Here is an 18,073-nt window from a genome sequence, read left to right on the forward strand (position 1 = left end):
CAGAAAAAGTTTAATAACATTTTTTGCTCATTTTAACCTGCCCTTCATGATGAATAAGAAAAAACATAGGTTGCCATTGGAAAAAATATTAACTTTAATTTCTGACCCTGTAAATCAGATTGCTAAAAACAGAAACGTAACGTATGATCCGATATATTGACAAGAGCCGAGCAAAATTTGGATTTGATACATTCATTAGAACACTAGTATCAGCTATTTTAGTGAGCACCTACAGCGGTCAAAATTTTAGGAAAAACTCGAATATCTCAGAATCGGTGCTATATAGGACCATAGTTGTCATACCAAAGTTACCTTAAAATTTGACTAGAAATTCAAAATTGCAATAATATACAGGGTGTTCCATTTAAAATAAGAAAGTGGATACCAACAGGGAAAGAACGGAGCACCCTGTATTAAGATGGGTTATAAAAAATAAAAGTTCGATCGATTACAGACAAGTTTTATATTTAACTTTTTCTTCTTCGAGTTATACGATGTGGTGCAGCGCAGCCCGCCATAATATTTACAATCGTTTAGAATATACAGAGTGATTAAAAAGTAAAGCACAAAATCAATATCTTTGGTATTTAATATTTTGTAGAAAAATGCCTCAGAGACTGCTGCAGAGTATCAATTTCAAACAAGCAATTTTATGGGGGGGAAGGGTAAAGGGCTGTTGAGGTATTTTAAATGGCAAATCCATTCAACATAATATGTACTACATTTGCTGTATTATTCAGTTTGTTTTCGTGAGCTAAAATGTGAAGTTATGTAAAAAGAAATGGAGAGGTTAACTGAAAATGAGGATCCCTATTTAAATACATGTCAGTAAGCTGACAAGCTTCTGTGGAAGACATATCAAAAACAGTGAGCTGTAGACCGAAGAAAAAAATCACTTGATAACATTTCACTGTCATGTTTACGTTTCCTGGTGGATGGATCGCTAGAAAAGGACCTATAGAGTGGCTTGCTCGATCAGTTGATTCGATACTAGATTTTTCATGGGGATTTATAATAATTTCAACATAACCGTCTCATATTTGCTAAAGTTCATGAAGATCCTGTACTGGCATAAATTTTATTACATTTCATAGTCTTTCAGCGTTAAACTATCTTCATTATCCTTAAAGCAGTTCGACAGTCTGACTGAGTTCACATTCTGGTGCTTGTAATGTGAGTGCATGACATTATGTTAAGAGGAGAAGCAGAGGAATAGAAGAAAACTGGAAACTTTCACTCATCCTTGTTTTTGTTTTTGAAGACAAGTTTTACTAGCAGGTTGTTTCATTTTCATTCATATTATATATACATTAACCTACGGTATAGCTAACCTATAGAGGAGTCCAAAAAACGTCCTATACATATATGAATCTTATCACTTTTATCAACTCCATAGCCGAGATACCTGACGGCAACACGGATCTCATTCATTTATTCTGTTGTTTCATAGGGAGACTTGGGACAATGTCGAATAGATACAAACGGCGAATTGGCAGCAGGAAATATGCCGATTTTTCGCAGGATATTATCATTTACGTTTTTTCCACGAATAAATCACCAAAGAATGAAAGAAATCAAAGTTCCCTTGTTTTGTTGAGTTTTTTTACATTTGAGTTGCAATATATTTACTTTGGCTGTAATAGGGGTTTATCATTTACTTTCCTTACCGAATTTCAACTATATAATCACAAATTCTAATTTTTCAAAACTATACACCGTCCCAAAACTCACCTATTTCATTTGAGGGTTGAGAAATCAATAGATTTCAATTTGTGTCCCAAGCCTCCCAAATCGGTGGGTGACTTGGTATAAGTTTATTCTATTTTTTTCAAAATTTATATCCGAATTCTGAAGCATGGTTTATATCCTAATCAATAGTCTGAGTCTTCAAGCATATTCAAACCTCTTTTTCAGATAAAACTAGGTCACTATTTTGAAAATATGACAAGTTGAATTCAACAATCGTCCCAAGTCACTCGAATCTACGGTAATATGGATTTTGAGTAATTTTTCTCAAAATGACCAATCCTGATAAAATGAATAAACAAACAATTATCAAGACTGTAGGTAGGTGGATTTTCTTCAGTCTATATTCATGCAAATTTCTCAAATCGAACGCTCTATCCCTCGGAAATATGGCTTATCGTCATAGAAACCATGCACGAACGATATATCAGCATATTAGGTAACTCTGCTGCATCCCACTATAGTCTATCCAAATCCGAGAGGCCAGCGTAAACAAACTGACTAACGCGTGATCTTATTTGAGGTACTCCTATTATTGGTCAAAGCTTCAGGAACGCCATGTGTGCGGGCGGAAGTAAGAAGCACTCTCCGCAGAACCGCATTACGTTTGATTCATTGATTGTATGCGAATTGTTGTGCAGAACTGCAGAGGTCATTCATTGTTTTTTCTTTCGTAAATTGGTTTACAGTTGTAGCAAGTTATTCAAGTTACAAGCATTTAAGATAATGTCAAGTACTGATACTGCTGAGGAATCGCGTGTTGACTTAAGTCCTCCAAAAAAGAGACGTCTGAAACGACACTTCAGTGCCGAGATAAAAGAAATGATTTTAAATACTTATAAAATTGAGATTATTCAAAATGCAGGAATGTGTTTTAAGGACGTAGAAATCTGAGTTGCTGAGAGACTTGGCATTGAAGCTCGAAGTGTTAGGAGAATTATTTCCGAATACATAAATTCCAGTGTTCTATCACAGCCGGCAACAAATCAAAATCGGACCACCAAATGGGAGTCCTTATCAGATTTCGATAAAAATGTAATACGGCGAAAAGTTCACGAGTTTTTCTTCAGAAATGAACACTCGACTATAGAGAAAGTATTAAAAATAGTTAATGAAGACTCGAACTTGCCAAATTTTAAGAAGAGTACCTTCTCTATTATATTGAAAAAACTTAATTTCAAATATGGACGTCGCCAACGCAACAGTTTTTTAATGGATCGTGACGACATTAAATGTTGGAGAAGAAAGTATCTCACGAAAATTAGGGCCTTCCGTGATGAAAACAGGAAGATTTACTACTTGGATGAAACTTGGGTAAATTCCGGTCATACTAAATCCAAAGTGTGGACCGATGAAACGGTTACATCTTCTCGGCAAGCGTTACTTGCTGGACTATCTACTGGATTGAAAAATCCGTCTGGTAAGGTCTTGAATTTTGAGTTTAACCCTCGTTTCAACCTCGGTTTCATAAAGCTTGATCAGAGAATCAACGATAGATTGACGGCTGAACGTCAATTAGATTTCAGTCGATAAGTTGGTCATAAGCATTCTGAATATCATTCGTGCACCAAATAATTATCTATTCACGCCCATTTAATGATTCTCAACTGCTACTCCTCCAATATATTCGGAAATATGAAAGTTTCAATGATTTCCTTCGGGAAATCGAATGCCAAATCGTTGATCGAGCAATCAAAGTTTTGTGAAACAGGATGTAAGTACCTTTTTGGTGAAAAACAATTTCAACATTCTTTTTCAAATGAAGTGAATATATTTTTCCAGGCAAAGGGCAGAGAATTATAGTATGTCATATTGGCAGTGACACTGGTTTTTTAACTGGAGGACTCTGGACTTTCGAATCCAAAAAAACGAAAAGTGGTTTGAGGGTATACTTCCTAAATTGGAGGAAAATTCTATAGTAGTTTTAGATAATGCTCCTTACCATTCAAGGAAAATGGAAAAAATTCCTAACTCACAATTCAGAAAGAGTGATATCCAACAATGGTTGAGGGAAAAAAATATTGATTTCACCCCTGACCTCATAAAAGCGCAATTGTTGGACATAGTCAGGCAGAACAAAGAAAACTTTGAAAAATACATCGTGGATGAAACTGCAAAGGCCCAAAATATTACTGTTCTTAGATTACCGCCCTACCACTGCGAACTGAACCCTATTGAATTGATTTGGGCCGATGTCAAGAATTTTGTGGCAGATAAAAACACCACATTTAAAATGGCTGACGTCCAAAATCTTTTTCAAGAGGCTCTCTCACAGGTTACTTCCGAAAGATGGAGAAAGTGTGTGGAACATGTCAAACAAAAAGTTGAGGTGAACATGTGGAAATTGGATAATATTATGGATGATATAACACCAGTCATCGTCAACTTAGAAGAAAGTTCTGCATCTTCTGACGACACAACGGACTAGTCACTTTTACAAAAAATATTGTTACACATTTATATACATAGTATGTATTAAAGTGGGAACTTTAGATTAATTGTTCATTACTGAGACTCGTAGATAAGCATAGGTAGATATTTTTCACCGGAACTGGAACACATAAAAAGTTTTTAAATATAACGCTCTCCGAATAAAATTTATTAGTACACCTCTGCGTTATCACATTCTTGACGCGTGATCACTGCATGCTGCCATGTTTACGGTTGGCCTCTTGGATTTGGATATACTATAGTGTTAATTCAAATTCATGTGCCTGTATGAAAATTGCACGAATGTATTCCCTGCATAATGGGACTCTTAAGAGTTTCAGTGAGGAATTTCTTTGATGAGCATTTTCCAAATACATATGTGGATAGGCAGAGGTGGGCTGCATGCAAAGCACTCTAGATCACCAGATTTCAGTCCTGTTGATTATGTCGTTTGAGAATATTTGAGATTGTTAGCATCTGAGAATCGAGCTGCCTGCAATAATATAAGGTCCTTGATGATTCAGAAATGATAAGCTATAAGACATTTGAAGAGAGCAAAACCGTGGCTCTTTTAAGCATCTGTTATGATTTCTTTCAAATGTCTTACTTGATTATTTAAGTATTTTTCCACTGTTGATCATTTTGAATAGATTATCCTTAATCCATATTCTCATGGAAAATTCTTTAAATAATTCATTAGGATATCAAAAAATTCAAATTTTCAATTCAGTCTACGTAAAAAAGTGCCTATGGAAAGTTCAAGTTTCAGATTTGTAACTTCTGAGACAAAGAAGTTATGAGAACTTTACGAAATTGTCAAACTCAAAAACGAAGTATTGTAGGAGGCTGCGGTTTTCACCATTCTTTGTTTCTCCGAAAATGAGCTCGAAAATGTGTCATCCGTTTTCTTCTAGCTGCTTTAGTTCTCGAGATTCTCTCGGTAGACAACGAATTTAGCCCATCCTGTTCACATTCTCGAGCGTGGTGGATTTTTTCTTATTTTGAAGCTCATGATTCCAGAATATTGGAAAAAATATAATCGGACAGTTTAAGCAAGCCGAAACGCCCGAAACAATAAAAATTGGACATAAAGGTCTCAAAAATCAGGTTTCAACGTTTTTGAGATACTTATATGGCGATGAATGTATATTAGACTGGGTTTCTACATTGACCTTGGCCTTGGCCTTTCGCATGTGTGGCTAAGCTCCTCGCCCTTATCGCCCGCTTACTCGAAAACGGTTAGGAGTATGTAAAATTGCTTCAGACAATAGTTGTATAGAATTTTATTATTTACAACTTTAATGATGAATACAGAAACGATAAGAACAGGAAGGGGGATATGTATTTTAAAAAAATGCCTTGTTACCATCTTTAAACTGTCAGATTAGGAAAACCCCCTGATTAGTATCAGATTAATGGGACAACACGTCTGCAGAACCGAGATTAACCATCTGTATAAAAATCTGACACGCTCGAGTATGTACAAGTAATAGTTATTTTCCTATCAAGTGCGGAAAGTGATACTTGCCCGCACGAAACTGCCGTTGCCCGAACGATGCGAAGCAGAGTTCGGGTAAGCAGTTGAGTGCGGGCAAGACAATTTCCGCAAGAGTTAGGAACAATATTTTTTCTACAAGCGCTTGAAATATATAAATATATCCATTTCACGAAACAGATCATATCTCATTTGATTAATTCATATATAATGACAGACGTAATTCTGCATGTCATTACTATGGGTTTCTCATCGTTGACGTTCTATGCATAGAAACATGATAGAATTTAATTTACTCTATAATATTTGCGTGCGGGAAAAACCCCTGCTAATCCATTCCCGCACGCAAATGCGTGCGGGAAAGAAATAGCAGGCGTTTTTCCCGCACGTTTTGGGAAAGTGACTCTTTGCAACTTGGAATGCGTGCGGGAAAAAGGTTGAACGCGCACGCTTGTAGAAAAAGATTTTTTTTTGCATTTTCGAAGGACTGCTGTGACTTTGCGTCAAGTCCGAATTGTCAGTCTCTTGAAAAGTAGCTTCCTTTGGGTCCACTTAATATATTTTCTGAAACTTTTTAGGGTTTTCACTCCCAATCTCTGGAACAAAATCAATTAAAAAATTGAAATAAACGATTTGTTCCTGGGTAAATTCTTGCACTAATTTGTCAGGAGCAAATAAAATAGAAAAAAAATTGTTGCCTGACATGAAACCCTAAAAAGTTTCAGAAAATGCAGAATCATCCCAGAATGAATTTCAATCGATATCCAATTAAAATATCCTCAAAAAATCTGACACGCATGAAAATTTTTTTCAGCATTTTCAACTCTTCCGTACGACTGACGACTGGTCCCACCGCGCAAACTGTCAGATTAACAGGAATTTATTATCAGAGACACGTAGGGCATCTCGTACAGTATCTTAATCTGACAGGATCGAGGAAGTACACCTGACGATTTTTTTCACATCTTTGAAAACCTGCAGATGTTTTCCCCATCGCTGAAAGTGCACATATACATCATAAAACCTTTTTTTCTTTCTACCATATAATCTTCAAAATCTACTAGGTCTCCACAACGCTCGAGTAAATCACGATTTAGCATTGTCGACTCCCCAACTACTACCGATTCCTATAGAAAATTTTCTGCTCTTTGCGAATAATCTAATCAAATTCCAATATTCCGTCATACAGGACATTGAATACTAGCTTGTGAAAAGTCCTATCTTTTTCTAATACGCACAATTTTTTGATGGGTTCAAAGATTGATCGACTGACCAATGAAAGTGTATTTTACGTTTCAAATACCAATTCGAAAGTTATGAGCAATTGAAAATATGTATTGGTGAATACATGAATCACCCTGTACCTGGGCTATGCAGGTTAACATATTTACCAACGAAACTATAAATTCCTAGATTTGAAGAAATCTTGGCAAGTTCGTTATAATCCTCCAGTTAGAAGTGTCCCCAAATGGTTTTTGAAATTGAGCAGAGTTCGGTAAAATCAGTTATTATCAATAGAAGGAATCTTAGAGATAACACAAGAAAAGAGCGCAATTTCTGTTTCAATAATACTTAGGATGGACACTGGCAAAATCGGAGAGTACGTTCTATTGATTGATGCAGCTCGTCGGTCTGAAAATAATCGGTCCTTGTAGGTATTGCTGTGAGCGTCGCAACGCTTTCTCCATTCGACGCCAGTTGCGCATTGGCGCTTGTCGAGAAATGTTCACCAAAAAACAATAGTCCATGAACTCTGTTGCAATAACCTTGACCTTTGTTTACTACAACATTATTCAGGATGTCTTATAGGTGATAAACGTACAGATAAGGTAATACGTAGAAGACAGTAGAAAAAACTAAACCTATGAAAAATTAATGATCCCAAATAAGCGCATTTTAATTACTTCCTACAGCTATTAAAAATAAATACCATTAACAAAAGGTCAATTTGTAAGATTGACATGTGTCGCTATCTACTCGAGAGATCTAATATACTTCTTCAATATAATTGCGTTTATTTGGTATTTGTGAATATTCACAATTCCAGTTTGGTTCAGTTTTAGTAAATTTCATCAAACCATAATTAATCGTTTGTTTTAAAACGATTAATTTCAAGCAATCAATGTTTTGTCATTAAATGCACGAATTTTAAAATGGTATATCTATGAATATACCTTTAAAAATAACGTTTTCTTCATTCGCCTAAATTTCATATCCGCTATACACAACATTCTAAATATAACCGAAATACGTATTTTAGAGTTCCTTTCAATTGACTCTTCGGAATGTTATAACTGACAGTGGCACTGCATTTATATCTTACGTTCGAATGGTACTTCGAAAAGACCACTCAACCTCTCTTATTTATGATATGGACTCAGATTGACAAATTTGTATTTACAAATGTCCTGCACCTATCAATGAAAATTCTTTTTTTCAACAGAATGGTCTAACAGCTTGAAGAAAGCAGGCCATTCTCATGTTTTTATCTTCCTTCATTACATCAAAATATAATCTAACCAAAGTGAAATATTGTTTCAGATGCTCGCCAAGTGCAGGCTGTGTGCAGTACTGAAATGCTTCAGAAAAAACGATTCTTCCAAAGATATTTCTTTGTCGGATCTTGACATATCTAATAAGAATTCGGAAATGGATTTGCCTAAAACTACGGAAGGGAATATACGAAGAAAACGAATTAATTTATCCCTAGAAAAATCGAGATTTTGGGATATGTGTTGCTACTCTAGAAAAAAGTCAAAAATGGCTAAAATGGAGAGAAGTGAGTTTAATCCTTTATAAGAGTGATTGAATATAGTTTTTAAATAGTGAATAGATACATCTTTTGCTCAAATAATTTAAATGAAGGGTGAATGGGTATGCTGTTTTATTCGTGACAGTTCTTTGAATCGAAAATGATTCAATTGTAGCTAAACTATAAAAATTTCAACTTTGGATATAAATTTCCATCGTTCATCAATAGAATATGACGTTAAAATATCAGAATGCTTATAAGCTCAATTGAATTACGCATGAAGGGTTTCCATACCTGAGTCTTTGTAAAATATTAGATGTATTTTCCTCCGTAAGTATATTAGAAGACGAACTGATAAGCTTTGAGAAAATGTGACTGTTTTTTCCAGTACAAACATAAAATTGTTATGGAAACATTTAGAGATTTGGATTGCCTTTGCTGTTTATATTTTCTTTGTGTATTGTATGCTGAACTTTTTATCACGATTCTATACAGAGTGAGTCTTTGACTCTTACAAATATTTCAACTCTAAATTTTTGAGATATCGATTGAAATTTATTCTGGGAGGATTCTGCATCTCTTTATAAACGTTACAGAATTATAATTTCAACGTTATTTATTTTGAGTTCATTGTCAGGCAACAATTTTTTCTAGTTAATTTGCTCCTGACAAATTAGTGCAAGAATTTACGCAGGAGCAAATCGTTGATTTCATTTTTAATTGATTTTGTTTCAGAGATTGGGAGTGAAAACCCTAAAAACTAAATTTTTGAGGTCAAAAGAAACACTTTTTCTTAAACCATTTCTTCGGAATCGGCTCTGATAAAAAGATGTTGTATTCAGCCGGAGTACCCAAATTTTCCAAATATCACAGATAAGTACTTTTTAATTTTTGAGCATTAAATTACTCAAAACGGCATATTATACGAGAAAATATGAAAATACTTTTATTTTGAAAAACGTTCAAATATTCATTATAAATGGCGTCCAACTTAGTTTCAAGAGTTGGGTTCTTTGAATTTTTGGTATTTTTATGGTACGTAATGGTCACAATGGAAGACGTGGGTGATATCTTGTGTTCGAAAAAGATTCATGCAATAAATGAAAAACCATAATGATAAGGAAAAAAGTGTTTCTTTTGACCACAAGAATCTACTGTTGAAATATTTATACGAGTCAAAGACTCACCTGTATGTTACATTCTCCTTCGGTTGGTGATGGATAATATTATTTTCCTTTAGATATTTTACCAATATATGTTTCTGACACGGTGCAGTTTATCCTTCATTGTGTTGTCCGCCATAGTTTTTGTATTAGGGGAGACCGAGGCTTGTTGTGACAATTTTTACTTCAACTAACATATACAGGGTGTGGCGTAATGAATGGATAATATGGAGCCTGCGGGTAGAGGACTCTATGGCGGTTCAGAAAAATATATTTTACGTTTAGTAAAAGTGCCTTGGATTTCGAGATATTGGAGATTTTCGAAAATTCAAGAGCCACTCGTTTTGTAGGCAAGGCTCAAGGAATGAATTTTTTCAAACTGTTTTTTGGATAGTATTTCTGGATAGATGATCTATCGAATCTAATTAATTATTTTTGATGCGCATGAATAGTTCTTCATGAAAAAAAGATCTAACTCAACTTTTCCGTTTTGATTTTTTTTTTCAAGTTCAACCTAGTGCGGTGTAAAAAATAATATGGTTACCTGAGAGCCAATGCAAGAAAAAACATGCCCGTTTCATTGAGATTCCGAAATGGTATAGCTTTCTGTATTTTCAGCATTTAATACATAAAAAATTCCTATTGCAATCAGTTGAGGCCTAGTTTAATATGTGAACAATAGTTCCTGAAATTTTTAGCAACTAAAATGAGAAATGCAAGCAGAATAAATCTATAAGAAGGTATAGAGCATGTACTGAAGCTCATTCATAGTGGCCTCTTAAGGCATCTTTTGTGAAATTTAATTCAATGAAACGATACTCATTTTAAAATTGTTGATATGCAATAAAGCTATGTTTTATGTTTAGCACTTAGGTAACCGTATTATTTTTTACACTACGCTGGGTTGAACTTAGGAAACAAAATAAGCAAAACGGAAAATTTGAGTCAGATCTTTTTTTATGAAAAACTATTCATGCGGACCAAAAATAATAATTTACATTCGATAGCGCATCTATCCAGGAATACTATACAAAAAACAGTTTGAAAAAATTCCTTCATTTGGAGTCTTGCCTGCAAAACGAGTGGCGAAGGGTGTGATTTTCTTGAATTTTCGAAAATCTCCAATATCTTGAAAACTAAGGGACTTTTACAAAACATAAAATATATTTTTCTGAACCGCCCTAAGGTCCTCTACCTGCAAGCACCATATTATCCATTCATTACGCCACACCCTGTATAAAGAGTCATATGTAGCCCATATTTATTCTATCAGAAATAAATTAAGAATTTATTTGATCATTAAGGTTTCTGAGGAATTCTACAAAAAAATAAATTTACTCCCTTGTCACAACTCTCCTAAGGTTGTGGTAAGTGTGACAAATAAGGAGGTGAGTTATGACACCCATGTATTTGGTCTATTAGGTGTATAACAAAATAAACCAGTTTGTTACTGTTAAATAAATAACTCATTCCTTTCAAATAGAGTACTCTTATAAGTATTTAATATTACTGTAGGTACTTGAATATACATTATAACATTCAATCCAAAAATCGAAATTTTATTCGATTAACAATTATGTCAGATGTATAGAAGTTCGTCACCAACGCAAGGTTCGTCAGACCTGCCTTTGCACTTGAGCCCTGAGTACCCTTCTCATTCGATTTGCATAATGAGGTCTCAAGAAAAAAAATTCTGCTTCCTCTTCGTCATGAACTTTGCTTTTCTTTTTAGACTTAGTTTTTAGGCTTCTTATTTTTCTCTATCACAACAAACCTTTTCATATTTTTCATTTCATGTAGAAGTTCCTATTGCTGCAATTTTATTCCGAATAAGTGTGCCAGTAAGCACGACAGATTTCGTTGTACTTATATCTATTGGGTTGGTTCATTTTTCTTGGCGGAGCAAAAAATGTGCCAATTCATTTGCCGATTACGCACCCCAAGACAAAAGAAAACACTTTGCCAGAAAAATAGATCACAACTCACCTATTTCTTCATAAACTTTTTAGGGTTTTCACTCCCAATCACTGAAACAAAATCAATTAAAAATGAAATCAACGATTTGCTCCTGCGTAAATTCTTGCACTAATTTGTCAGGAGCAAATTAACTAGAAAATATTGTTGCCTGACAATGAACTGAAAATAAATAACGTAGAAATTATAATTCTAAGTGGTAACGTTTCGGAGTCTATATCAGACTCCTTCATCAGACGAAAAATCTATTTTCGAAAATCTTCTGAATTGTGGCTTTTGTTTGACATTAATTGTCAATACAACTCACCTAGGTGCAGAAAATCATGAACCAGCCAGAACAATAATTCGTTATGTCAAAATGAGATGTCAATACAAAATAACAGTACTAGGCTAGTGAACTTGAAAGACTGAAACATATGAGAAAAGATATAATAAAAATCCAAACATAATATGTAACCATGTAGATGAAATCAAGATCAAGATCTTATGCTTCTTAAAAAACGAGATTAATCGATTTGCTAATACTTTCTCGAATAGTTTTGCTCAGGATGACAGCATGCTTATTGGACGATAGTTATTTAGATCTTCTTTGCAACCTTTTTTTATATAGGTTTCACCGCTGCCATCTTGAGTGTCTCTGGGAAAATTCCTTCTGTGAATGCTTTATTCATTATGTTTGCTATTATGGGTGCAATTGGAGATATAGTTCTTCTTATTATATTCATCGGGATGTCATCGTAGCCTCTAGAGATTTTTCGACTCTCTTCATGTTAATATTACTATCACCATTGGGGAACTTATTGTTAATGCTTGGAGCTACACTGAAATCGATGGCCAGCTGTTTGGGATTAATCGATGATGAGGTGAGAGTTGAGGCATTATTTGTGTCTCTGCTGAGGTCCTTGATAAGTTGCCAGGAGCCAGGTTGTTTTGGATTTATTATGAGATTTTTCGATTCTTGCTGCATAATGCTTGTGTTTGAACTTGGACATGATATTTCTTCTTAACTTTCTTGCACTCTCTCAGTATTTCTGGTCGACTTAAGGAAGCTATGTACAGAATGTCCAACTCCTTTTTATACTCTGAAAACTGGGATCAAATGCATATATTTTATTGGGGGCAGTTCTGGTGATGAGAGTACTTACCTCTTATTTTTTGCCAGATCTCTAGATATATTGCATAATTTCTTTTTTTTTTTTGAGGCATTTAACGATTTGCCAAGGGTTTTGTTCTGCATCATCATCTCTACATAATTAAATCCTTTTTTGGTGGTGTTAATTTCTTCACCGCTTTTCGCCTCTATCTTATTTTAATCGGGGATATTTACGTCTTCAATAACCATACATCTTTCGCTTCCCTTATGTATTTAAGGGTAGCGATATAATTAAGTTGGTACTAGATAACGACAATGGCTTTATTAAGAAATGAGGTTTGATTATATTACAAATTCTAATCTAAATCGATTGAATTATTATTTTTTTCCCACTGTATTTATTTTACCACAGCAGATGTGAGCATTTTTGTTACTCGATTACGAATGGGATTTGATTTTCGAAAGTTTTCGTCCTATTTTGAGATGTTGGATATACAACTGATTAAACTGTTGAATCAAATTAAAATTAACCGACAGCATGTATAACACTCTTATCTTGACCCTCATTTCCTTTTTGTAAATTACTTCTTATATTTCAGCTGTTAAGGCTACCTTACTTATACAAAAATGGTTCAGAAGATATATGGCCAGATTGGAATTACGTCGTAGGTATACATGGAATATATTCCAAAGCCTTGAGTATGCCGGCGAACACGACCAAGTAAAGGTAATAACCATGAGGCAAGATCTACTCAACTCTCATATGGCCTGAAGCAGGAAATGAAAACTAGCGATAGTAGCGATATGATAACTTCGGTTCTCCTAACTAGAGACTAGAGTAGCATATATACAATGTGTCCCAGAATAAATGGAGAAGCCTGAAACACCTCATAGAAGAGCTGTTCAGTACGCTGAAAAGAAAAAACGAAAAAAATCTGTCCCCTCAGAAATTTCTTTATTTTCGAAAGAACGATTTTTTCAACACCGAGTTACGTTTTTTGAAACCACGGTAACAAACCAATAAAATATATCAGTTTTCTCGTGGTGAAATATTCTTCATAGAGTATGCGAAAAACTTCATAAATAACTTAACTGATGAGAGCTTCTTAAGAATTCCTTCGAAATAAATTGCAAACTTTCTTTTATTGGAAGAGATGCCGGAAGGTGTGAGAGAAAACTATTGGTTCCAAAATGATATATGTATGTATGTTCTGCACAATATGCAGTCAACATTTGTGCTTATTTGAACGCCATCTTCCCAGTTCCCAGTTCCAAGTTCCCCAGGTCTGAATCCGTCGGATTTTTTTCACTGGATTTGCCTTAAATACAAAATTATAAGAAAACTTGCGCAGATGTATAAAGCAGGCATCTTCAAAGATTTCCGATCATTGTCATGCGCGACTCCTGAGAAAACAGAATATGGAGCATGTCGAGTACGGGGAAGACATTTAAAATATTCATTATCAATTAGTAATGTGGATATTGTGAAGATTCTTGAATTATTTACTCAAAACAATATCAAGAAAAGAATACGAAATGATAATAAATCTAAATTATTTCAATTTTCAACTAAAGCTTAATTCCTGTTATGGTGTTTTCCTAATGCCTCAACAGTTCAGGAGAAGAAATTATTGATTATTTAATATTTCTGCATTGTCGCGAATTCACTCTTTCTCAAAATTAATAGCATTAACTTCGTAAGTTCGTAATTACGAGTTATAAAGATGCATTATTGCACCATTTTGAAATCTGCATGGAAGGAGCAAATTTTTTGAGTAGTTGGCCACTCAGGCCGCCATACATATTTTTTCACCACGAGCATAAAATTCCACGAAATGAACCATCTGTCACATTTCATCATGAAATTTCATGTTGCGATTTGTTACCCAAATAAAGACAAAAGCTATTCATAGGTTTTTGTGCGTATCTATCGCTATATTCCAGAAAAATTATTTCACCGGGAAATAACTGACTAATTTGACTTATTCATAACAGTGCTAGAGTGGTATGAAAAGAAATTTTTTTTTATAATTTTTCAGAGCACTCATTCTATGAGTATTATCCATTCATTCTGAGACTCCCTGTATAGTAATGGTTGTTTTGTTTTTCTAAACTAAAAAAGAGGAGACGATATTGAGGTTTGAGGTGCTTATTATTATTCTTAGTGAAAAAATTGGCTAACACTTTTCTTCTTTTGATGCAAGTATTAGCTATGTTCCACAGGAAAGCGAGAGTAGGTTTTTTATTTTCATAAACTTCTTATTGACGATACAATAGGTATATTTCGGTATGGAACTAGTGCCTACAAAACTTTGGCATCCTATACCCTTCGTACCGGAAAAAAAAACATTAAGCCCTGTATAGTTGTTTGAATAGAATCTGAAGAATACCACGAGATTGTGAAATGTGTGGTTTTCACTGCGGTACAATGTGGAACAGAACTATAGTACATATGCGAAGTAATTAAGACACATGACACCCGCTGATATGAAATCAAAAAATATCACGATCCGAATCAAACTAGTAAACCACCATCATTCAAAATATTAACAGAAGTACCATCTCGTAAAGAAATAGTAAATTATAAGCATGGTTTCTTACTCATTTGATCTCGTCAGAGGAACAAAACTCATACCTCGACAAAAATGGAACGACCTAGAGGTCTCTATATATTCGATATTTCAACAATAGATTCTTGAGATCAAAAGAAACACTTTTTTCCTAATATACCATTTTTTCCGATTCGGCAAAAAGATATAGCCATTTTAAATTTTCATAATGAGCAATGCTACCCCTGGAAAAACAAAATAACCTTCAGAATGACTAGTTGAATCTGCGACACTACACATCTGTGAATCTTTCAAACAGAGTTGTATTCATCCAAAGTACCCAATTTTTGAAATTCCACAGATACTTTTTAATTTTTGAACCGTTTGTGAAATTAAACTGAAAACAACATTTTTTTATGGTTTTTCAACAGCCTCTACCTTTTAAACCGAGCCGAACCGGAAAAATGGAAAAAAAGTGTTTCTTTTGACCTCAAGAATAAGAATCTACTGATAAAATATTTGTACGAGTTAAAGACTGGCCCTGTATTATGCTTTCTTAGAGTGAGTGACAGCAGTTTCCATTTGCTCCAACTCTCTGGTTGGAGGAATCGTATATATCACGATAATCAAGAAGTGAGAGAGAAGGCGCTGGAAACGTTCGAATTATTGGCAGCAGCCCTCGGAAATCATAATCATGAATAGAACTCGCCTTCTGGTAGGTAAACCATAAATGAAATTAATAATGATTCATGTTATGTTCTGAATGGAACTAGCAAAACGCCACAACTTAAATCACTTATTTATTAGCAGAAATACAATTTCGTCTCGAAAGAGTATGTAACTCAATCAAGAAGGCGAGATCCATTTATGATATTTGAACTTGAGAGGAGTTTAAACCACGGGACTTTCTCCGTATAAGGCGTAAAGGGGGAAAGCAAAGATTATAGAGTTAGGTCTAACTCTAACTCTATAATCTTTGGGGGAGAGACTACCAGAATGTGGGGTGTTGCCTGAACACTTGAACGATAAGTAGAAGTTACGAATATTACAATAGTTTCCACTTTCGTCGAAAAGATGGCAACACTTAACGAACGTCTTTTTTTAATTTCACCAGGATACGAATTGTAGCAAATGGCGAGTCTTTTCGAGAAATTTTTTCATGTGGAAATTCATAGAAGAGATAATTGCACCTCAGAAATAAGTTAATAACATGAATGAATATTTTTTCTTCAGTGGAATTTTTTTTATTTTTTTTCCATTTGACGAATGAAAACATTTCTGACTTTCCAAGGTGACCAACTTACTGAATTATAATGAAAACCCCATATAAATTAGTGGTTTCTGACTCAAGATATTCAGTTTCTCTTTTTGAACAGAGCACTAAAACGGTGTAGACCCCTCTTAAATATTATTATGTTTTTGTCTAGTTTTAGTAAGAAAAATCCCACCATTTTAAAAGTATGCCTTTTTCCTTAACAGTACATTTCGGTACGAAACTAGTATAAAATCTTGAAAAAAAGAAAATGTGGAATCGACTTTGCGCGATATAAGATCGATGGTAGTTAGTTCGAATTGTTCATTCACAATTTCTCAGGTATGTGGGACAACATAATGTACTCAAGCAACCACGATACAAATAGAAAAGGCTTTGAAAATACGTTCCAACATCTTTATGAATTCCTTTATAAATACATCGCACATCTCTTAACTATTTCGTGGTACATTCAACCAAGCTAACTACTTCAGAAATAAACTAGAAACTAAGTTGTCAATAATTCACCCAAGCCACTCAAAAATTACTATTCATTAGTTTCTGCTCCCAAAATATTATTGAAATAAGAGCGTTGATGTATGAAACAACTGTGTTAATTTACAGCTATATAATTTTTTCAATGCACTCCTAAGCCACATTCCTGTAAATAGAGAAGAAAGTACAAATACTACTGGAAACACTGCAACAAATGGTAAGTGAGATGAATCTGTAATCATATCAGATTTCTTTAGTTATTGTTTTTTCTCAGACGAGTATTTTACTGTACTCATTCAAGATGATTCCGAAGACGAAGACATGTCCGATGGCGATAAACAGTTCAGAATATCTTTTCCCTTGACGGAAGACATTGTACGTTCACTGATAGAAATGTACAAGACAAAACGAGTAAGTCTAATAAATTATTAATTTCTAAAATGGTAATCGCTCAAGTAGCAAGTTCAAATAATTTGGTTCCTGAAGTCTCATCTGTGGGCCGGCACAATTGATATTCTTTTACACTTGATGACTCAATGCTCAAAAATATATCACATTTCTACAAAATACATATACTCATATTAAATTACTTCCATCAAAATGAAATTTTTTGGCGCCAACGCAGGTGATCAAACTTATTTTATCATCATGTATTCCAAATTACAACAACCATTCGAAAAACATCTTTTGCGAAAGGAGAACAAATTATACAAATACCTCCCGATGAAAACTCAGTCAAGACAGTGCTCCCTTTGTGAATGACTTGAGTGGCAGAATATACCTACCCACTCTTTAATGTATTGCAAGAACTTTTAAGTCTCTTAAGTAGAGTAGATAGTAGTAGAGATAAATTGTTGATTCAGACTACAATCGGCTCAAGCCATCGTCTGTATATATATGCCCTCATTTTTGAGAGAATTCTGCTCATATTTCCAGCGGAATTGTGTCCGTATTTTTTGGGGAATTTTGCCGTATTTGACCTCAAACTTCATTTTAATGTTTTGAGGCGATATCGATAAATAGGCTTAACAATTTGAATTTCCCGTTAACCTTCATTGTAGTTTCGTTGGCGGCCGCATGAGGGCGGTATTAATAATAATAATAATAATAAGCTTCATTTCAAA

The 18,073-nt window shown here is 34.4% G+C and overlaps 1 protein-coding gene across 1 annotated transcript in view; it reads left to right on the forward strand.

The window, feature by feature from the left end:
- The first annotated feature begins 7,351 nt into the window (after nucleotides 1-7,351).
- The window catches only part of LOC123309696 (serine/threonine-protein phosphatase rdgC), a 33,828-nt gene continuing 23,106 nt past the window's right edge, over nucleotides 7,352-18,073 (forward strand). The window contains 4 exon segments of the mRNA XM_044892921.1: nucleotides 7,352-7,500; nucleotides 8,213-8,450; nucleotides 13,253-13,380; nucleotides 17,079-17,360. Of these exon segments, the coding sequence (XP_044748856.1) occupies nucleotides 8,213-8,450; nucleotides 13,253-13,380; nucleotides 17,079-17,360 (648 nt within the window). The 5' untranslated portion in view covers nucleotides 7,352-7,500.

The sequence above is a fragment of the Coccinella septempunctata genome, chromosome 3 (assembly GCF_907165205.1).
Source record: "Coccinella septempunctata chromosome 3, icCocSept1.1, whole genome shotgun sequence".
Classification (NCBI taxonomy): domain Eukaryota; kingdom Metazoa; phylum Arthropoda; class Insecta; order Coleoptera; family Coccinellidae; genus Coccinella; species Coccinella septempunctata.